The 23,077-nt window shown below is 57.4% G+C and overlaps 1 protein-coding gene across 1 annotated transcript; it reads right to left on the reverse strand.

Moving 5' to 3' along the window:
* Positions 1-3,895: 3,895 nt before the first annotated feature.
* On the reverse strand, positions 3,896-21,415 carry ARHGAP36 (Rho GTPase activating protein 36). Its single transcript, XM_082323603.1, has 11 exons — positions 21,244-21,415; positions 17,442-17,598; positions 13,766-13,828; positions 12,222-12,478; positions 10,952-11,147; positions 10,393-10,448; positions 9,762-9,912; positions 7,791-7,939; positions 6,953-7,123; positions 6,200-6,297; positions 3,896-5,200 (listed from the first exon to the last, which is right to left on the reverse strand). The coding sequence occupies exons 2-11, from the start codon at positions 17,554-17,556 to the stop codon at positions 5,062-5,064; spliced, it is 1,395 nt and encodes a 464-aa protein (XP_082179729.1). The 5' UTR covers positions 17,557-17,598; positions 21,244-21,415; the 3' UTR covers positions 3,896-5,061.
* Between the last annotated feature and the right edge of the window lie 1,662 nt (positions 21,416-23,077).

Genomic DNA, 23,077 nt, shown 5'->3' on the forward strand with positions numbered 1-23,077 from the left:
CCTCGGACTCCGACACTTCATATTCCCCCACGATGACAAAAAAGCTGATTTGCAGTCCAGGTTTCGTGTTGGCAAAATGATTTGAGCGCCCTTTTGTCCAACTGAAGGTATAAAGATCACCTGCTTTTTCTTGGATTCAAAATTCTTGGTGGACATTTACAACAACTCCTCCCAACCTGAGGAGCTGCCCCCTTCCCAGTGCTCGCCCTCAGCGGGGACACAGAGAGATCCACCATCAAGTCACGGCCAAGAGTTACTGGAACACCTTGTCCTCGTTACCGCGGTACCGTTAACGGACTCAAGCTGTTAGGACTAACAGGAGATAACTAGTCACTCGCAGCACGTGGGAACAGGGAGACCAAGGCCAGCTGCTGACTGAGGAGCGGAGAGTCACCCTGACATGCCGGAGGCTTCTAGGGAGAAATTGGGAAGGTGCCCCAGAGGGTCTGCTCTTGCAGCAGGAGTAATCCTGTAGTCTGTCTGCACAGAGCAGCCGCTGCCTCCTTGGATACGGAGCCGGTTACACAGCTGATGCTCGAGCGTGCTGGTGGCCTCAGAAACCTTCAGCAGACTCACGGCGTCCTGAGTTTATTCTCTCCTGCAGACTCAACAGCACTGCTCGTCTCTGGAGCTTATCAGTTCCTGGGAGGCTTTCACCAGCTATCTCTCAGCACACACTTCTCTCTTCAGCCTGTTCTCCAGGAACTACTTCTCCACCCATCCCGACAGCGCCCATCCACAGGGAAGGGACCTTTACAAAATAAGAGCTCAACCCTGAGCTTCCCGGCTGAGGAGGTGCAGTACCGTCAGACAGGTACCATCCACGGGGGAGATGCAGCTGAGGCTATGGTGGAATCAGGGGGCACAGAAGGGCTCGTGCATTCGTTAATAATCCTCCTGCTGCTCCACGGCGTAGCCAAAGCCATGACACTGTTACGGCCGTGAGGCACACGGGCTGAGCCGTGGGCTCCCTGCTCGCAAACAGAGCGAGACACCAGCAGTGCTGGAGCACGCGTCCGCACCGCGGTGCCAAGCATTTCCCGGCACCTCGGCGTGGCGTTTGCCAAACCAGCCCAGCTCGCCTCAGACTGGTCCAGGGAGGAGGCCCCGAGGAGCAGGGCCGCCGGAGGGCACGTCCTGGCACACGGGGCCACGGCTGGGCCCTGCCTGCCTCGATGGTGGCTTCTCTTGAACACGTGCTCTGTACGCTCACATCCAGCTGCCTTAGCTCAGTTCGGTACGGGGCCATTTCTTTTCAAGAGGCCCCTGTGGGCTGCAGGAGCCGATGACCCTCTGTCCACGGTGGGGGAATCGGAGCATCCTTAGGAGACCCCACGGCAGAGGTATACAGCTCAACAGTGAGCCCTTCAGCCACAGCTCCGTGGAACTTGCTGCCGCCTCAGCGACGCTCAGAGCTGGGCTGGAAGACCAAGGCCTCACGCAGAGCCAAATCACAAGGCTGGGGGAAGGAGGGGTAGCTGTTCCGCATCTCTTGCGGGAACTGCTGTCACCTCCTCCTTTAGAGCCGGTGGTGGGAGCAAAGGGCAGACACTGGTCCGGGGCCTGAGCTCAGCCTGTCCCAGTCCCCCCATCGCCAATGTGCCATGGAGGCAGGGCTCGCCTGGGGTGCACCAAACGCACCCGTAGTCCCCTGGGGTGCATCGAGTGAGGTCCACGTGATGGAGCCATTCCCGTGAGGCCACAGGGGAAGGCCGCCCCCACTGTGCTGGGGTATTTTTCCACCAAGCGACCAAGGACCAAGCCCAGTATGCTTTCTTCACCCCTTTCTGCCTCTGCCCTGCACGCATGACAGACCCCATGGGAACCCAGGCTCCTTTGGGGGCACATTCCCTGCAACTGGGGCAAAGCAGTACTTGCCCAGGGTCAGTGCTGTGAGCACGGGGCTGCCCCACGGGAGGGAAGGAGGCAGCCATGGGTCCCGGAGCCCTTAGCAGCCTGGGAGGTGCAGGAGGACCCTGGGCACAGCTCCCCTACGGGACCAGTTTGTCCCGTCCGTGCATGGTTCCACCATGGGGCCCTCCCGGTCCTTCACTTCGGGTGCACGTGGGTCACATCGGTCCCCTGTGGCCTTCAGGTAGAGTACTGGTGGTGCCACCATTTTTGGATGTGACTGGATGATGCTCAGCCTCTTCCCTGCTGTCTCGGTGGAGCAGGACTCCTGGGAATCCCACTCTGGAGGCCGCAGAGCCTCACCCAAACCCTGACCTAACCCCAGCCAGAGCAAAGCACAAACCCCCTCAGCCCTCAGCGCACCTCTCTGCTGGGAGGGCTCCCACCCTCACCCTAAACCTAGCCCCAAAGATTACCCTCACCCCAGTGTAAACTTCTTGTAACCCTAGACCTAACTAGACCTCATTTTTCTGTCTGAAACACTTCTCCAGCATCACAGCATTGCCCTGAGGTGTACCTCTGTCCAACCAGAACAGCAACATAACTTAACCGTAGCATCAAAAGTGTCCCTAGTCTGAGAGGCTGAGCAATATCAAAAGACTTTCCCTGGCTCCCAAAGTCACCTGAACACCAATGGTTATAGATCAGGCAAGCCCTAGCCTTACCCCCACCCTAAACAAAGCCCTAAACCTAATCTTGAACCTTACTCATAACCCAAAACTTAAATCAACCCCTAATGGAAAGCTACTCTGGTGTTTTACATGACCTCAAAACATTTTCCCATGGTCACCAACTTCATCCAAGCATGCCGAGGACACCCAGCCTACCTCCAACAGACACGGCCCAAATACTTACTCTGTCTCAGCCCCTGTAGTCACCCTAATCTCATTGCCAACCCTACCCCTAGTCCTAACCTAAAACTAACCCTAGCTCTAATCCGATCTCTATCATAAAGCCTAACCGCTTGCCAAATCTGTACTCCCAAACAGCAACCTACCGTTACTCCTAGCAAAATAATTTTACTGTGGAAACTAATATTCGGGGTTTATTGACCCTAAAAAACTTCCCTAAAGCAAATCAATTGACCTGAGAAAGCTGCAACCCACCCAAAAATGTGAAGTTGGGAGGATATGCCCATAACCTTACATGGAAAATCAACACTAACCCTCACCTTAACGACAAACCTCACATGGGGGCCTGGGCATAGCCAAACATTTCTCACGGCCGCCAAGGCACCCGCGGTGGTGTGGGCACCGTGTGGAGCACCCAGGAGGAGCTGGGCTGTGAGAACCCAAACGCCCAGCGCTCGCTCTGCAGGGACGCTCCCACCCTACGCCTGATCCCCAGGGCCGTCCCCCGGCGCAGCCCCAGCCCCGCTCCCCTGCCCGGCCGCCACGTGCTGTCGCAACCCGCGCCTCAGGCCAGACTCCGACCCGCATCCCCCCGTCCCCAGGACCCAGCTGGCACCCCGGCCCCGGCAGCACCCGCCGCTCCCCACCGCGGGAGCATCCCGCCGGCCCAAAGCTTCCCAGGGCACCGGCCCCGGCCGCGATTCCCCATTCCACATCTCATCCGTGGACCGACTCTGGATGCAAACATAGGAAAACCCACACGGACAGAACCACTGATGGAGCTTTGGCTCTCCTTTAAACATCCCCGTCCCTCCTCGTCCTCCCTGAGCCGCGGGTCTGCCAAACACTCCAGCCTGGTTTTCTTTTCAAAAACACTCCTTTATTTTTCAGCCACTTTTGGGAGGGGAAGTGGTGTCAAGTCCTTCAGCTTCTACCCAACGTGCCAGCGCAAACAGAAACATTTTAAACCACAACAAGAAAAAAAAAGACACTAAACTATGCCCACACGTCAGCATACAGCTGACTTCCAATGCCTGAGCAGCAGGAACAAACGAAACCAGACATTTCTCAGCCAAGGATCATGAAAAGACACCATAATCTGTAAAATACATTAGAAGGTCTACTTAGTGAATATTATCTCAAGGAAAATTGAAGTTTATAATCCTCAGAGTATATTGTTCCCTTTTACTACACCAGCCATACGTTTTGGGGTCGATGCAGTGTTTTCTCTCTATAAAATGAGCAGTTTGAAACCTGGGTTCAGACAAAGCAGCAAGCTGTGATTCATTCTGCACAGGGCAGGCCAGGGTGTCTTTGCAATGATGGTGCTGCTGCTTTAGCTCCACGGGCATTCCTTTAGCTCCCAGAGAGCCTTCTCTCCGCACAAGCCCGGGCTACACCACCCAGGGTAAATGGGATCCCAAAGCACCAGCTGCACAAAGTCAAACCGCATTTTCCATCCTCACCGCCCTGCGAACAGTCCCCATCCACCCCTGCCTCAGGCCAGCCTCCTCCCTCTCTGCGCAGGGGGTCTCAGCCCCGGGCCCCGCTCCCCCGGCCCCGTCAGCAGCCAGCCCCACCAGCGCCCAGCACGTGCCTGCAGGCGCACCAGATGGGCTCCAGTTTGGACCTCCAAGTCCCGTCCGCCGAGCATGGCACGAGCTGTCAGACACCCGCCTGCTGCTCCCCGGTCTGCACCAGTTCGCTGTCCCAGTGCACGGGGCTGGTGGTCGTTCGGAGGGGAGAGGTTGTCCCCCCGCCCCAGGCAGGGATGCCACAAAGCCGCCCCGCAGTCCCCGCCTGCGCTGCCACGCAGCGTGCTGCTAACCCTGAGCCCTGAGCTCACGCACAGCCCCGCGGCCAGCACTATCGTGCCTCCCGCTCCTGTGAAGCCGTGGATCGCAGAGGCAGCGCCGCGCTGAGGGCACTGCAGCCCCGCAAGCAGGCTGCAGCACTCGCCCGTGGCTTTCTGGCTCGCCCCCCTTCGCACACCGCTGCCTACACACCCATGCATGCACAGCCGCTGCACGGGCGCGCGGGTTTCTTGATTGCCATCTAGCAACAAACCCACACGTGGAAAGCCTTTCTGCTGGCAACCTGCAAACGCCTCTGCTGCTGTGGGTCTGCCGACACCAGAACCGTTTGGCATGTCTGCTGGCAGCAAAGATGCTCCCACAGGCATTCATACTCCCTTCACTTCTCCACTCCTCCAAAGTGGGCTAGAGGACTTATTTTTGCTGGGGAAAGGTGGCCCAGTTTTGTCCGGAGCAGGCAGTGCAGAGGACGTGGCCCAGGCTCGCTAGATGCCAACGTCCAGGTTTAGGAATGAGACGCTGCTGTAGAGCTCTGACGAGACCGAGCTGCTCTCCAGGGTGCAGGTCCGACCAGGCAGGGGGGATGGAGCATGCTCTTCTGCTGAATCCTCACTCTCTGTGCTCCTAAGAAAGTTAAAAAAGAGAGATGCTATTTGCAAACTGCTTCTATTGCCGACTCCACGCCCAAACGGCCTCTAGCAGTGACCCCATTTGCCATCTCTTTGGACCGTCCCAAAAGGGCCATGAAGCCAGACAAGGAAGAGGAGCAGAGAAGACTCGTAAGCTCTGTGCTCCAGGAAACCATTTCGCACAGGACAGCCCACGTCTGCTGAAGGAGTCACCAGCCCTGCAAGGAGAGGGAAGGCTGCCGAGCATGCCCTGCTGCAGACCACAGGGGAGCAAAATGCCTCCCATCCTGCGTGCCATGGCCGTGGGCCCAGATCATGGGACACGAGGCCCTTTCACCCCACCTTCTTTAATCACGGGGAAGGGCAGGAGCTCAGATTCTGAGCCTGTATGGGACTGACCTACATTGCAGCCAAAAAGCAGAAGTACGGACATAGCTGGCAGTCACACGCACAGACGCACGTGCACGCAGATGCGCACAGGACAGGCAAAAAATGCACAGAAATGCAGGCAACACCAAGGGTGAAAAAAATTTGGAGGAGGCTAGTGATGGAGCTGAAAATGGAGCAGGCATCAGCGTGTGATCCCGAGAGGCCGGAGCAGCGGAGGGGTCTGGGGTGCAGCAGGAGAGGAGCTGTGTGGGTACGCACTCAGAAAGGTGTCTGCGGTGGAGGAGCTCTGATGCAGGGCAGATGTGGATAAAGGAGAGAGCACGGCACAGGCTGTGGGGGGTGGGAAAGGGGAACAGGGAGCTCCAGGGGACAGAAAAGCTGGGATGCTTCAGCGGTTAGGTGTTAGCACAGAAAGCGAAGGATTTTAGCTGGGGAGTTCATGACCGAAAGTGCTGGAAGGGTCAGGAAAAACGGGCAGGAAGACCAGCGGGACTCCTCCATCACTTGCCAGTGGCGCGGGGAGCGTGGCAGCAGGAGGGCTTTGCCCCCGTGCAGCCAGGTGCCCTCCAGCAGCACCGCGGCTCCGCGCCTGGCGGGGACTTACGGCACGGCGTTGAACTTCCTGCGCAGAAGGTAGTCGATGACATCGGGGTCTGTCTGAAACAGCCTCCTTAGGATGTCGCGTTGCATTTCTGGAGAGACCTGGGAGGGATACACAGAGACGCTGGCTCTTGGCAGCTCCTCCTCTCCGGAGGAAGAGGAGCAGGGGCAGCCGAGCACAGCCAGCGGACTCCAGGCCAACCCGTGCTCGCAGACCCTCTGTGTTGGTGTCATGTCCCGCACACCTCCCGGGGCTCCGAGCAGGATCTCAGCCCCTGCTTTTCCCACGCTAACCCCGGTCCTTTGGCTCCCTGTAGACCTGACAATTGCCACAAGGCTTTTGGGGGACCTGACATGTCACGTTCCCATAGACCTGTAGGAAACGGACATTTCTGGTATTTTTCGGGAATTTCCCAGGTTCTCTCCTAAAACCAGGGCCAGGAGGACTGCTCAGTGTATGCTCTTGCTGATCCAGGGAGTTTTTGCCAGGGTTTCAAAGCAGCGGCACAGCCTCCACTGGGTTGTCCCCAAGGAGAGCAGCTATGCAACTGCGTGGCACGACCCTCAGCTCTGCCTTTACGATGCCAGTAACAAACCACCCCAAGTTAATATTTACACCTGCCATGAGGAATGATCCACATTTCCACAAGCCGCTGCTAAGCGGGGCTGTGAATACATCCTTCCTTCTGCTGCCATTAGAAGAGTTCAGAGGGGAAGGAAAGGTCTAGAGAAGCTGCCCTGAGAAAGCCTCACCTACCATGAACAAGGTCTGGTGGTGCTCAATCAACCTCTGGAGCACCAGTATGATGGCAGTGCTGTCTTCAAAGTTCATGGCACCAGCATCTTTCTCCCCAGGCTTCTCCTTCTGAAGGATGTTGGGACCAAAGATTGTGGCCAAGTTTGAAACTGTCATTTTATTCCCAGGAATCTAGCAAGCAAACACAAAAGGAAATTGCAGATTATAGATGCACAAGCATGAGATGTCCCAGGACAGCCTCACCCACCCCAGGACGGGAACACAAGCTGCTGAGTGAGGCCGGGGTGCGGATCTGCGTCCAGTTTGGTCCTCTCCGAGCTGGTGGCAGGGCCAGCACAAAGGGTTTGTGGTGCTGGAGCACACGTTCATCCCCTCCTTGCATCAGGGCCTCCATTCCCATCTACCTCGCTTTCACAACACCCACCAGAAGGTAACAACCATTATTCCTATATCATCGCACAATATGGGCCAAAACCAGTCTCTTTGAATCATCGAGAGACTTAGAGCTTGAATTGTCCAGAGAAACCAAAAGCAACCTCAGTGCACGATGATAGGTCCTTCATGAAAGCTGGAGGTGGAAAACTAGAATTAATCCACAAAAAATGCCCCTTGCGGTGCCTACGGACACGCAGCCAGGTCTCTCTGGGGTTACTGCAACCCAGAAAATCACTTAGCTGGACCAAGAGCAACCCAGACCCGCCACGGACAAGGGGATTTACCAACAGTTCGGTTTTGCCAAAGGATTCACCCAGGCTTGCAAGAAGCTCTGCTTGGTTTTACCCAACAAAGTTTAAGCAACCCCTTCTTCATGCAGTCGACCCGTTTGGGCCAGCCTTACCTCCTGGCCGTCGGGGCCCCAGGAGCTCTCGGCGTGCCGGGCCACCTCGCCGAGGAACCGCAGGAGCCGGTGCAGCGTGTCGCTGTGGCAGGGGGGCAGCAGGAAGAGCAGCAGCTGGAGGGCGGCCAGCTGCCCCGGGCCCTCCATGGCTAGGCAGAGAGCAGCCCGTTAATTAGCGCGATCCCCAGCCCGCTAGGCACTTCCAGCTGGACAGCCCTCGTTTGCATCCACGGTACCGAGCTCTGGAGGGAGCCAGACCGGCATCTTACCCCAGCAAGGGCTGCGACGTGATTGCATTTGGTATTGTACAGCCCCAAAGTCAAAGACTGTCCTAGACCAGAGGGATTATAATCCAATTATAAAAAAATCAAAAAGCACAGACTGCAGCAATTGCACGTGGCAGTGCCCGGCAGCCTGTCGCTAACCCCACTGCTGCCGGGCGGTTTGGGCAAAGAAGGGCGGTAAGGAAGGATCTGCGAGGCAAACGTTTAAAAAATCGTACGCGGTGTGGTGTGAATTCATGGTTTCACCCCACGGTCCACATGAAGCCCAGGGCCGTTTGGCCCTTTTATTAACAGTGTCAGCAAGGGGAAAGAAAGCCACCTCGCTGCAGCGGTGGTGATGCTGAGCTGGCAAGGGAGGAGGATGGGGGACGGCAAACACCGAGCCAGCCAAGGCGAGAGAGCGTGCCTACGACACCCGAAAGGAGGGTGTGATGCACGAGGGACGTTCAAAGCTCTGTGCGATGGATGGCAGGTCAGGAAAGAGCAGCGGGCGGGGGACTGCGTGGTCCCGTACCCTGCTCCGGTGCTGGCTGCGAGGGGAGGCTCCTCAGATCGCTGGCAAGACCCGGTGCAGGTGCGAGGGTCACAAACCCGGCGCGAGCTGAAGACCCCCTCAGATCACGCACCCAGGCAGTGACAAGGACACAGGCTGTGACAGTGGCGCGTAACGGAGCGTGTAGCTAAACCGCAGCCCTGCAGCCTGCTGAATGCCATGTCCGCCACACAGCTGGATGGGCTGAAACAGCAGCTGGGCAAGCAGATGGAACAGAAATCCACCAAAGGCTGTAAAACGTTAACAGGAGTCACTTAGCAAGAGTTACTCGGGTTACTTGGAGACCACAGGAAGGCGGAATACTGGAGGAAACACCACTGCTTTTACACACTCCTGTAAGTAAGAGACCCTGGCTGCTCCTGAGCTAGAAAAGATGGGCACTGCAGCCAGCCTTCCATCTCCACCGCCGCCCAGGTTTTCCCGATCTCCCTAAGGGGATGGTGTGCTGAGACGTGCCCCAGCCTCAGGATGTATTCATCCTGAAGAAACCCAGTGCTACGTGCCCACAACTAGAGGACACAACCTGTAGCCCCATGCCTTTGCTCTGGGGTGATTTCAGCAAGGACAGGTTGGTTTACACTCCTGCTTTACAGTGCACGGCTGCTGTGTGCTCAAATACCTGAGCTTGAGGGCAGAAGATTGCCTTGTACGCTCCCCGAAATCCCTGTACACCTCTGTACCCCACCACATGCCCTGTCTTGCTCCCTGACATGGCACAGCCTGAGAGCAAGCCCATTGCTGCGTAGCTGCTCGGTTTTGATGTGGAAGCAGGGATTCAAGGATTTGGATTTGGAGAATTAAATCTGAGGAGGGAAGGATGGCAAAAGGGAAGCAAAGAGATGGTGAAGGAGTCCAAGAAAGAGTGATGCTGGAAGCACTGGAAGCAGTGGAGACTGCCTGAAGACTCAGTCACCCAAAATACGGAGGGTAGGGGGACTGGGCAGAGCATTTGCACAGACCCCCGACGGGCAGCGCGAACGGCTGGGCTGAGCTCCTGCGCAGACGCTGAACTGTGCGGGGACCTGCTACTGAGCCAGGTAATTGCACAAGAAGAAAATTCCCTTTTTTTCCTTACAAAACCAAGCGTGGTGGGTGGGCTGTGCAGAGCGAGAGCAATCCACCCCCGGCACTCACCGGCCGTGCTGAGGAAGGCTGCGTAGAGCTCCCTGGGAACCAGGGAATCCGGCATGTCCCGAAGAAACTCTTTGAGCAGAGCAGCCACATCGTGAACGCTTTGATGCTCATCCAAGAAAACATCCAGTCCTCGGTCAAACTCTTCCCTCAGCTTAAAGATGGAAGAAAGGAGAAGAATAAAAGCAACAAGTCAGTTCGTCCTCATTATACGAGTAGTGCTGTCAGGAGCTGCGATGGCAGGGCAGGGGGGCTGGCTACTCCCAACGTCCCCCTGACCCAGGGCACCCCCAAAGCAGGCACGCCAGAGCCCAAGGGCCTGCTGCTGCCCAGAGCATGGACCACAGGACCAGAAGGAGCTGCTGCCGGTGAAGGGGGCCCAGAGGAGGCTCTGAAGTGCCAACCAGGGGGTGGAGGCTCCTCTGCTGAAGGCAGCTTGGAGAGATGAAGCCTGCTGTCATGGCTGGGAGAAGGACCCAACAGCAGGTTACCGGCTGTCTGTGATCCAGCACGTGCCTGTGATATTTTAGACCTCTCCACGTCAATGTCTGCTTTATTCATTCCCCGCCCATACAAGCATCTGTCCTTTGGATGCGGTGCTGCTACAGAGGAGGCAGCAAATGTCTCACTTTACCTGCTGAACTCTTTTCTTGGAGCTCCCGACCCGGAAGATGCCCACCGTTTGGAGACCTGGGAGACAGACAGGTTAGTGCCCTGCCTTTCCACGGCTCGCTGCCGCCCCGACCCGTCCTTGGAGCACCTCAGCCTCGTGGAAGTGGTTCTCTAGCACTGCACGTGAGGCAGCGCGTCCTTCCCCGCTCCTGGCAGAGGGGGTAAAAAGAAAGGTTTTGGAGTCATAAGATTTTCTGGCGTTGATTGTCTGTGGGTCAGGGAGGAGAACTCACCTGTACAGTCCCCCCGAGCTAGATGCTGGATTGGCAGGGGGAGTTAAGGCCAGAGCGCGCCAGGAGATGGGTCACTGATAGGCACGGTGACATTCGCTTCTCAGCCCAGGGCTGCACCCAGCCCAGAGGACTCTCCCCGGGCGGCTTTTCAGGAGCAAGCCCTGCCCCGGGAACCAGCTGCCTCCTGCCGTCCCGGGGAGCGGCCGGGCCGAACTGCCCCAGCCCACCACGTAGGATGGGATTCTACCAACCTAGAGTGGGACAGGCTGGAGGGACGTGCGTATTTACCGTGTGTTTCAATGTGCTTGCAACATCTGTCCACAATCCGCGGGACCTGCCAGGTGATGGGGTTGAGGCTCAACGTGTTTTTCTTGCCCAGGCTTCTCCGCGGATCCAGCTCATGGGGGTGTGACAACTGCAGTGCCTCCAGCAGCTTGGACGTGTTGTCGCTCAGGTCGGTGATGGAGTCCACAGACATTGCCCCCTGAGACGGAGCAGAGGTGATTCACAGGGTGGCAGGAATTACCCCACAAGATCCCAGTACATCATCATTGCTGTGACCTCAGAAGTTTGTTTGGAAAGGGAGGCATCACCTCCAAACGAACACAGAGTCTACAGACCTGCCTGGGCTTGCAAGAGAACCAGAGAGACCTTTCATCTCCCGTGCATTCGTTTACGTGCACGGCTCCTAGCATAAGGGGTTTCTAAACACAGCCTTCCTACTGGGGCAGACCCTACACCGCGCGCAGACATGGGGGAAGAGGAAACATCCCCAAATCTTTCACCTTTGACTGCGCAATATACTGGATTTAGTTACCTGTATTGGAGCTGCAGGGGTTACTGGCACTTAGCAAGAGGCAGGCGTGGGTCTCTACTCCAAAGAGACGAGGCGAACCAAACCCTGCCCAATACCCACCTCCCCTCGCAGGAAACAGGACTAAAGCCCAGGAGGTGGCCACGGCTGACACCATCTTCCTTGCCCTTTGACGCAAGGGCAGTCATTACTGAAAGCAGAGCAGTTCAGCGGCACAGGGGATGTCCCCACTGCAGCGAGGGGTCTCTCCCTGCTGCGTGGCCAGGGAGCCAACATGACCCACCATCGATGGCCACGATTCCTGGTGGGAATTTTGCAACTGCGAGGCCCAGACTCCAACCGCGACAGTGCCAAAAAGGCGACGCGGTTTCACGAAGAAGTCGTATCTGCTCGCAGTGCTGCTCACCAAGATGCAATGCAATGGAGGAATAGAAAAATCCATGCCACTGATAATGAATCTCCTCCTATCCCTACCTACCTTTGGCTGCCTGGCCAGGTCCTTCTGGTAACCTTGGCTCCGTAAGAGCTGAGCTAGTAAAGCCTCTCCCACCCCTCACAGTCCATCTCTTGGGGGAAGCAGGGGCACCCCATTTCCCTGAGGGCAGACCGGGACCAACCCACCATGCAGCACGAATAACTCACGTTCATTAAGAAAAGGCCCTGGGAAACCATATTTATTGCTGAAGCCGGAGCCTCCCCCAACCTGCAGCACCATCACCGTGCAGCCCGTTTTTGCAATCGTACCCGTCGCTGGCTCCAGGTGCTGTTGTTGAGAAGAGCTGGGGAAAGCGGCTCCTCTGGGAAGACCTCGCAGGGTGCCAGGCCACAGCCCCTGCCCATCGGGGACCTCTTCTGCCTCTGAGCCCGAAATCTCGTCACTGTCGCTTCCACCTCCAGGCAGAGCCGGCGGCTCTTCTTCACGGCTTCCTGCAGTTGCTTGTAGGCGCGGTCATTGGCGATGACTTGGAAGAGGGGGATCCCAAAAGTCTGAGGAGAGCAGTCTAGGGAAAAACATGGGAGAAAGGGAAACGTATCGCTAGCAGGAAAATCAAGAGGGAGGGGCACGCGTGCACACCTGGATAAAATAATTAACCAACAGAAGGGAATACCAGGCTACTGTAAGGGTAACCACCAGCAGGAGAGTGAAGAGGACGTGTAAAACCGTTGACAAGGAGATCTGCAGCGTGAATCCAGGACGGCAGTCCCATAGCAATCAGTGCCCTTGCACGCCCTGTCCCCTCCTGCTCCCCGCTCCCCCTCCAGCTCCCCAGGAGCCGGGAGTGCCTGGGTGGGTGGGAAGAGCATCCCCAACCACCCCGGGCAAACCCAGAGGGGAGCTGCTGCCCCTGGAAAGCCCCGGGGCATTGTGCGCTGGGACTCGGGGTGCAGGGCAGCCAGGCAGCCGAGCGGGGAGGGCACGGCGCGGGAGAGGCCGTGCTGGAGGGAGAGGCAGGAGACGCAGGGGGGCTGGGAAGATGGCAGGAAAACTGTCCTGCATCAGCCTGCCTGTGGCAGCCTGGCCCAGTGTTCCCTGAACTTTCCTTCCTTTTGTTGGCTACAGCCTCATGAAGATGCCATAGCGTCTACGAAGTGGAGACTTCACAAATCACCAGAAATATTCGATACAAAAGATTCTTACCAAATTATAACCTCCAGTTTTCTACAGGGTTTGCATCAGCTATGTCTGTTCGAGAGTAACAGTCTTGGTATTAATGGCATTTTTCCCAAATAACTTTCCCCCCCCACACCTCCTTGCAGATGCAAGGAGAGCTGTCCTTACTTCCAGCCTCCACACCACCCTGGGCCACGGGGTTTTGGCAACCAGAGTACAAGACACAAATCCATTTTGTAAAATATCAGGCTGCGGCTCAATGATTCCCTTGAGCGGACTTTGTACTGGTGTGAAGAAAATTAGGAAGTGCTCATTCCCAGCTGGCTGTGCTCTGCACTTGTGGTTTCCCCAGGTTTGCGATGTCCTTCAAGGGACAATAAAACAGAGCTCAAAGCAGCGAGACCAGGGGCAAAATGGGCAGATAGAAATAGTCATATGTGTACATCTTTACAAATGCACATTCATGCGCGCACACGTGTCGTCCACACACACGTGCGTCCCTTCCAGACGCTCATGCTTGTGCACGTATCGTTACACCCCACTCTGGAGAACAGCAAAACAACACGGGACAAAGCACGGGGCTGAATTTGGGCACCTCCCAGCTCAACCCCATCAAAAATCACCAATTCCCTTTGAGAGCAGGGACCAAAACCTGGGTAAAAGGGAGGCTGCTCACCTTTCTTCTCCTTTGAAAAGCTCTCCAGTTTCTGGCGGATAGATTTACTGCCTTTAGGTCCAACTAGGAGGAGAAAAGAAAGCAAAGGTTCTGCATCACGAGGCTGGTTTAGTACAGTCTCCCCTTGAGGACATTTGCCTTTCTGCGCCCTCGCAGGCAGAGCACGGCCACGGGCACCTCCCACGGGCAGAGGGACGCTGTGGGCCTGACGTGGCCGTGGCCCAGAGGGGATGCATCAGGCCACGTGGGATGGCACGGTGGCCATCAGCTACCTGGGGCAAACAGCCCCAGAGATGGGCCACCATCCTCCCGAAGTGGAGGAAGGGACCCTCCACACTCAGGCGCCTGGACTGGGGGGGTCCCATGGCACCACACCATAGCCGTGGGTTAAAGGCACCCCAGCTGTGGGATTCACCCCACCTGGCTCAGACCACAGCCCTGTAAAACCTCTGCACCAGGGCTTACTGCTGCCTTACCATCCAGGTGTGTACTCCAGCAACACACAAAGCTACAGGTCAGGGCACGTCAACCATCGGGCAGCCAGCAAATGAACTGGCGTTACAAAACAGGGACAAAACGAACCACAGCTGATCTTTCTGGCGGCACCCCAGCTTGCCATGCCCCGCCAGAGAAAACGCCTGATGCCGCAGCGGCGACCGAACGCGGGCTGTGCACAGGACGCGCTGGGAGACTGCGGCCGGCGGCCAACACCAGCGCCAGCAAACGGCTTCTCACACAGCAAAGAGCAGTGGAAAAACTTCAGCTGTCCAAAGGCTGTAGCTTAAAACTCTTCTGGCCACCTTCAGATTCTGTGTCCATGTTAATATGACTCTGAATTAATGACGATGTCCTAGCAATTACTTAGTGACTCAGAAAGCTACCCTAATTCATTCTCAGAGGTCGGGTCTTGACACTGGAAAAAGGAATACAGCCCCAGAAATGCTTTTGTGAACGTTTTACAGAGCATAGAGACAAATAAAGTTAGACAAAACACATACCACCAGAAATTCTGTACTGGTCCTGGAGCGGCAAGCCCCGCTCCTAAGCATTCCCCACGTTGCACATCCAGGGACAGCAGCAATGACCTGGAAACTCATTCACTGCCCACGCTAACTCCTTCCAGGACGCATCACCCTATTCTGGCTTGTGCTCCTTATTCCCGAGGAATTCTCTTCCTAGAAGCGGCTCATATAATTGTTTGGGTTATTTCGTAAGATTTAGGAGACAGCTACGAAAGCTGGTATGAGCAACACGTGCATAACAGAGTAGCCTACATGAATTATTCTGCAGCACCGTATGTGTCGTTTCATACAAATGACCAGACAGCAGGAGAAGAAGAACGCCCTGGCGGCAAAGCACACCCGGCTGAGGGAGCAAAAGCCCAGCAAACCTCCACCGCCTCAGCACGGAGTCAGGAGGGGTGACACGACGTGCCGAGGCTGAGCGTCGGCACAACCCCGCTCCTAAAGCTGCGCAGATGTTCCGCAGGGAGACAAACCGTCAGGCAGCAGAGAGCAAAGAAACCGTCAGGATCCCCCTGCCCAGAAAGCCTGAGCCGGTGTCTCCACGCCAGCGTAACGCACACGATCCGCTGCAACCCTAGGAGGTGAGGACAACTTCTTTTCACTGAGATGCATTAGAGCAAGCTTGATGCTGTGCATCCGTCAAAGATTTTTATCTTTCTTGGTCATCTCCTGCTCAAACCACAGACTTATTCCTGCAGACTTGGCCAAAACGAGATGTCGTGCCCGCGACGTGTTTGCTGTGTAGCTCGGGAGGGTCATGCTGAAGGAGGCCGGTCGCTGTAAGGTCTGAGATGCCGCAGAAGTTCGTTGGGGTTGAATGAGGCAAGAACTCTTGGAAGGAAAAGAGCAGCCCAGAGGGTATCCGAGCTGAAGGTTGCCCCAAAGGACGGTTCTCAAGGGGATGCGCACCCCGTGATCCTCATCGTCTAGGTATCTGGAGATGCGAGGATTAAAAAAAAGAGGTGCTGAACACCTTTTCCTTGAGGAAAATAATAACAACTGTGCAATGGCTGTTTATTAAAGAAGGCAGGAGTTTCACGTGGGTAGATGTTGGGGAGCAAGCACAGACAGGTGGATGGACGCAAATGGAGACCGTGCAGCCCAAATCCAGGCATTTCCAAACATCAGGAACTTCCCTTTAAGACGCTGGGATGGGAAAATGATGTTGCAAGTGCAATAGTTTCATAGCTAATCCTCAGCATCACACATTGACTCCCAGCCAACTAACTGCAAATAGAGCAACGAGCAGGTAGAGACCTAAAGGATGCAGAGAGGGACGAAAGGAAGGAGGGGTTCCCCGACAGCAGCTGCTGCCTTCAAAACCCAGGTGAGCATGAGAGTGATGTCCAAAAGACACAGAAGGATGAGATCAGGACTGTGCAGCCCTCTGCACTTATCCCGCCGGACGAGAAGAGCCCATCGGACAAAACGCACCCCACTTAACAGCAAGGAAGGAAATACTTTTTTTTTTTTTTTTGCACTGCACTGTTCCCTAGAGAAGCTACTGCTGCAGGGTATCACTGAAAATGGGATCACAACAGCTCAAAATAAGAAAAGAAAGAAAAGGAACCAGGATGTTTGCAGTCAGAGTCCCCCAGGGACTTAAAGGCAGTCTGTGGCAGCTGGTGCTGCAGCCCTGGGGGAACTGGGAGTTCTGGGAATAAGAGGGCAGCTTTCTTTTACTCTTCTTGAAGGCATTTCATTGCATGAAAGCTTCCAAATATTAATTAAGACAGGAAACCAAACTTGGATGTCGCCCTGAGTAAGTACTTGCTGTCCAGTACGAGGCTGAGCCTTAGGAAACGCCGCTCCCCTGGGACAGGTCCCCAGGGACGTGGGGGGCTCCATCCTTGGGAGGTCCCAGCCCCAGCTGCCCTGGGGTGCTGGCGACAGCCCCGCTGCGAGCGGGCGGTGGGGCTGGAGACCCCCGAGCCCCTTTGCACCGCTGGGACCACGCCACCAGGCTGGTGAGCTGGAGGCATCTCCTGCCCTGCTGGGATGCCAAAATACGGCCCGGGGCAGAGGAGGCATTTCGAGGTGGTCTGTCCGCTCCCGAGTAACGAGTGAATTTGGGAAGGGGCGAGCTGATCCCCAGCTCGCTGTGCTTGCGTGGTTCGATGTGCAGGCATCGGGGGACGCAGGCAGCTGTGGGAACCCAGCCAACGCCTGCGTGTCTGGGTAGGCAGGACAGAGGAGCTCAGTTCCAACGAACTTGATATTTATCTGCCCGTTAATTTCAGTAGCACGTCTTCTAGCCTTGCATAAGACCCACCCCAGCATCAGGACTTTGTGCTAGACATTAATCCAAAAAGCAAAGCTTGTCCCATCCCAGCGACATTAAGACAGTCCCAGTGGAAGACCTTGTCAAGTCATACTGCATCTGGTTTGGATTAGGGGGATCAGAGGCAGACAACAGGCAAGGTCATATTCTCACACTCCTACGGACACACAAACCCTCCTCAAAAGGCTGATTAGGCCTTTGAGGGTCAGACCAAAGCAGGGAACAAAAAATAAAACAGACCAAAATGTGTCACAAATGTCTTTCCATAAACATCATCCCGCGTTACGAAGTGCGGGCGTGGGGCTGAGCAGCGATGATGGCGCCGACCTCAGCCCTCCCGCAGCAGGAGCCGTCCGCCCCCGTCCTCTACCTTTAGCCAGGCTGAGATCTCCAACAAGCAGCTTCTCCTGCAGCTGGTAGAGGGCAATCTCCTGCAGACTGGCTCTTTCCAACTCCGAAAGGCTATGCAGGGGCACAGGCTGCATTTTGGTGCTTTCTCCTGGCAGAAGAGCTGAGATAAAGGTCCTCTGAAAAACATATATATATAAAAATAAGTCAGGAGCACATGGCAGAGATGCTTGCTTTAGGAGAGAAGCTGCTGAAAATGCCACACGGTGTCTTTGCAAGCGCCCTTGGCCCTCCTTCACCTCTCCGAAGAGCCAGCAGGTCTGGAGGTGCCCCAGCCGCGCCATCTCACTTCGCCCTTCCAAGCAAAGGCCTTGGAGGCACCAGGGAGCGCGTGGGGCACCTCGGCCCCGGCTCCCAGGACCCCACAGGCTCCCTGAGGCACCTCGGTGCTTGGCAGAGAGCTCCCTGGCCAATTCTAGCTGCCATCTGTTTTCACACGAAGCCCAACACCATCAGGCTCGCGTACACAAGACGGGGCGCACCCTGGGCAGCCAGAGCAGGGCCTGCGGTCCTGATGCTGGGACCTGGCCATTCTTCACCATGGGAACGTAGTTCCTGGCTGGCATCAGCCTCGAGACCACGCTCCACGTGGGCAAAGTCAGGACGGAGGCAAGCCCGCCCAGCGCCTCGCCAAACCTGGAGGGCACCGCCGGTTCCCAAGCGCAACAAAAGCTCGTGCGAGGGGAACGGCAGTAAGCAGCGCTTCGCCCTGCCTGGTCCGGCACCTTATCCGAGGCACTTCTCTTCCCACCGGGGAGCTGCTCGGCAAACAACAAACACACGGAGCCAGGGGCTCCATCCCAGCGTGTCCTCACGCGGCGCCCGCAGACCTGACCCTCAGCCGCCGGCATTGGCGGCTGCCTCGGGATCAGCTCTGGGTACAGTCAGACTTGGACTTTCTTCGCCCTCCTGCTCCCCTAAGAAGCGGCACCCAGCGAAACGCCCCTGGCCGCGGCGGCAGCCTGAGCATTGCCCAGCTCCCTCCAGGCACCCGCCTTGCTTCGCCCCTGCCCTCCAACGCTCCCCACCAGCGGCCCGAACCTTTTGGTGTTACGTTAACGGGTCCCAGCAGCCCATCTTCATACAAATCCGCCGAACGCTGCTGCCGGCCAGCCCCTGACTGCAGCTCAACGCGAGCAAAACCGTGGGCTGGGGGTGGAAAGGGCTTGGGACGAGACACCAGCCTCGGACCGGCCTTTGGAGGACGCTGTGCGGATGCGCACCCCTCCTCTCCTCCACCCGTATCCCCCCACGCGCCGGAGGCTCTCCTGCCGGGCGCTCCGTCGGGCGGGGAGGCTGGACGGGTGCTTCCCGCCCTGCGGGAAGGTGGGCGCAGCGTTTCCCTCCAGGGTGGGGTTTTGCTTTTTTTAGTCATAAAAAAACCTCTAAAACCTGAAAAGCAGCACACGTCCCACTAAATAAGACTTACGGCCCCTTTTATTCAAAAGCTCTTCTTCTCTGCCTTTTTTCCGCATTTTAAATTGGTTTCTTTCTTAATTTGGTACTTAACACCGAGCTTCATCTCTTGTAAATCGGACGCTTCCAGCACCGACCAGCGCTGCCGAAGCCTCACCAACGCCTTTACCCCCAGCACAGGCAGCCCACAGCCCCACGCAGGTCACGGCCAAACGCCCCATCGTCTCCCCTCCCGCCCCTTTGGGGGCTCTCCCCGGTGTGTGCAGCCCCCCGGGGCTCCTCGCCCCACACCAACCTGGGTGCCCGCGCCGCTGCCGAGGGCAGAGGGGCCGCGGCTGCTCCTCCTGCTCCTCCTGCCCCGCGCCTGCCACCGCCCGCGCCCCATGACGCCTCCCCGGCACCCAGCGCACCCGGCCACGGTCCAAAGAGCAAAAAGCAGCCATAAATAGAAGAAAGGACTGAGGTTATCAGCACGCGCACAGAAAAGATGTGGTCAGAGTACAGGCTGGGAGAGGAGCCTTCCCAAAGAGGGCTTTACGGCAATAATGACAAATAAATGCCTGGCCGCCTCCTGGAGCCAGCGGCGAGGGTGAGGACCCGCGGGAGGGGTCTGCACAGGCTCTGGTACCAGCCCAGCCCAGCTCTGACGGCCCGGCTCCATCCCCCCTGCCCGCGGAGGGCTGGTCTCCGGGCCAGTGTTTCTTTTGGCCAGTTTTTCCATTTCTAAAGATATTTAGAAAGTTACATAGATTAAAAATAGATAAATAAATGAGTTGTTATGAACTCCCCAGAAGGGCACACCAAAAAGGGAATTCAACCAAAGATATTCTTGAAGCATTTGATGTTTCTTACAAAAACAACGTGCCTCAGCACGGACGTGGTGACAAACGTGAGCTGCGGCACCGCCGAGCCGCCTGGCACAGCTCAACACCTCCGGACGACTGAAAGGGGGGTACCCGGGTGCCCACGACCGCCTCCTACGCTGGCCTCGGGGGTAAATCACCCAGGAGGGGCTGGTGCTAACGCTGCGGGCAGGCAGAGGCAGCGCTGCTCCCACCCGGGCGCCGGGGATGCATTGGCAAAGGGGCCAGAGAGTCGCAACGCCCGGTTACGTGTTAGGTGAGGCAGAGCCCACAGAGGCTTTCAGCTCTTGCTTGAAAAGGGGCTTTTTCATTATTAAATTATTATAACCACTCAGGAGCTGTTCTTTAGGCTCTGCAGCTGGCTTTGGCCGCCCTTCAGCTTTCTGCCCCTCCACGAGCTCCCTCCCAAGGCGAGCTCCGCCATCAGCCCTGGGTGCGATACCTGCCTCACCACGGCTTTCATCCTGCAGAAGAAAGAAAATCTGTGGAAGGAAGAAGCAGCCCCTGAGGAATGTGTTCTATTTACTGCCTCAAAGTGGCTGCACGTAAGAGGCCAGTCTTAAACTAAAATAACTGACTGGTCCTGCCAAGCTTTGCAAGCAGAGATCCTGGGACGCGAGCTCCCCGCACGAGTTCTGCTCCGAGGGACGAGCAGGAGCGGTGCCCGGGCAGGAGCCTCTCGGCAGGACGGGAGCAGCGCTGCTGCCAGCAGATGCTGCGGATGGACAGACAAGCCCCAGGGACAGACACACGGAAGGAAATTACCTTTCTGCAGGCGAAGCGCCGAGCAGTCACGGAGGACGGGGCTGCCCTGGCGCAAGGGGGAGGAAGGCAGAGCAGGAGAGGGAGCGGAGCAGGGGGAAGGCAGGAAGGAGAAGTCAGGGCAAGCAGCTGCTTGGCTGGCCCTACCGTAACCACTACAACCCTATAAAACGCCACCGTCGCCAGCTTTCTGATAAACTCGTGCTTCAGCTGTTAACCCTGAAAAACTTGGCCTTACTTCTTGCAAGGAGTGTGTGTTTATGCTCATGGGAGGAAGGCAGATGGGGACCACCACCCCCCGACGGCAGCAGGCGATGCCCCGCAGAGCCCCGTACGGCAGCGGGGCGGGCAGGAGCCGGCAGCGGAGCTCGCTCCAGCCTGGGCAGGCACCGCTGCTGCCTGCAAGGGGGAAAACGCCAATACACAGCGGGGGCAAAAGCCAGAGCACTGCAAATCCTCCTTCAGAGGGGGATGCCATAGAAGGCGTCTTGCTAACTCAAAACCAGAACTAAAATGCCTTCGCTGGGAGCGTTAACATGGCTCTTCCTCTCCGCAACGACTCCCCTGCTTATTTTTAGGACTGGGGCTTATTTAAGGAAATCTCACAGGAAAGGCTCGGCTCAGCGCAGCCACCCCTTCTGTTCCCAAGGAGCTGCAGTTGCTCCCCCGTTTTCAGCAGCAAAGTCGCCCTCTTCCCAGCCGGAATGAAGGGCTGACATTTACCTTCCTCGTTTTCTTCTCGCAGCACGGCCAGCGGCAGCCTGGGCTCCCTCCTCTTCCTCCAGAACGATGGTGTTCAAGGCAGCGTCTCCACCGTGCCTCGAGCGGCCGGGAGAACCTTCCCTGCCGGCCGGCGAAGCGGAGCAGTGACGGCGAGGAGATGCCGCAGCTGAACGCGGCCAAGGGGAGGAGAGGGGTGATGAGAACGTGAATTTTCTGCCAAAAGAAATGAGAGCCAGAAACCTCGTATGGAGAGAGAGAGGGCAGGGTTAGATGGGAAGGAGCAGCTCTTCCCACGCCTGACAGTGTTTGGGCCTTGGCAGGGGATCGATCATTGCTCAATCCACCTCCTCTCTCCCCGCGCTTTCCCCGCTCTTACCCACCGGTAACCAGGACCCCTACCGCAGCATCGGCGGCTCCGGCAGAGGAAACCCGCAAGGGAAATTTGCCGCCCGGGTGCTGGCCGATGGCGGCAGGGGAGGGTTTCACCCCGGCTCTCCACGCAGGCCTCTCAAGGGCTCCATCGCAGCCTCTTCGCGGCGGCCCGCGGTCAGGCGGGGGCCGGCTGGGCCAGGCGCGCGGCTGCCCTCTGCACCCACGACGGGGCTGCGGGGCCGCAGGGTGCCCTGCCAAGCTCTGGCATTGCAGAGCTCGCAGAGCTGACGGGATAGATGCACAGCTAGCATCTTGCACGACATGTCCTACGTGGCGGGTTACAGACCCTAGAGAGCCTTACAAATCTACAGCAACCCGCAAGACACACGTATTAACACCCAAAATTGGCACCTCCTTGCACGCCAACACGCCCACGAGCACCTCGGGGACCGCAGCCGGGCTCCTGGTCCATGAGACGGTGACGCTCGGGGTGCAGCAGCAGCACGTTCCCCGCAGTCGGCTGCAGCGGGGCTGCAGCCATCGCCACAGCTGGGCGTTCACTCCTGCCCCCGCGGGACTGCAAGCACCGGCGTCCCGGCAGCAACCCGAACCCCGGGATGCTGGGATGCGCTCGCTAACGAGGGCGAGGGGACTCCGGGCTCCTGCCCCCCAGGTCCCCCCTGATGTTCTGCTGCCGCTCGGATGCCCACACCACGACACGTCCCAGCCCCAGCCCAGCTCTCGTATCTCCAGGAGGGTCTGGGTTAGCCGCAGGCTCCCTTCTAAACTAGACAGCTCCTGCTCGCCCAGGACCTGGCTCTGCCGCTGCCAGCTGCCCGAGCGAGCCCTGCGTCTCCGGATCCAGCTGGCACCGGTTGCCACCGGCCGCCTCGCTTCCCTCCCCGCCGCAGCTGCATCTGCAGAGGCCACAGCCAGGCTCGCAGCTCCCTCCAACACGTGCAGCCGGGGCAGGGAACCCCTCTGCAGGCTGCTGCACCTGCGCGGAGGCTGCCGCGGTCCCGCTTTCTCTGTGCATCGCCTCACTGCCCATCGTCCTCACCCAGCGCAAACCGGTGACGCTGTGCCGCACCAGACGGCCGCCCCAAACGTTTAGCATACGCCGTTTGCTCTGCAGAAGGAAGGAGGAGGTCACGGACCTTCAATTTACTGCCTGTGGAGTAAAGCCACAGCAGAGGCTGGAGAGGAAGCGGGGAGCGTTCCTTAGCCGTTTGCTGCCGATCGCTCGCTGGCCCGACACTTGTGAGGGCTCTGGCAACGTGCCGCGAGGAGAGCGAAGCCCCATGCTGGCGGAGGGCGCGGGAGGGAGCGCCTCCCTCCCTGCAGCGGGCGAGGTAAGCCAGGTGAGAAAAAGAAAGCAGCAGGGCCAAGGTTTGCCCATAAAAAAATGTTTATTCCTTAAAAATACAATGTTCACCTGCAGTGACACAACTACTCAGAACAT

The sequence above is a fragment of the Platalea leucorodia genome (assembly GCF_965183815.1).
Source record: "Platalea leucorodia genome assembly, chromosome: 10".
In the NCBI taxonomy this organism is placed as follows: Eukaryota; Metazoa; Chordata; class Aves; order Pelecaniformes; family Threskiornithidae; genus Platalea; species Platalea leucorodia.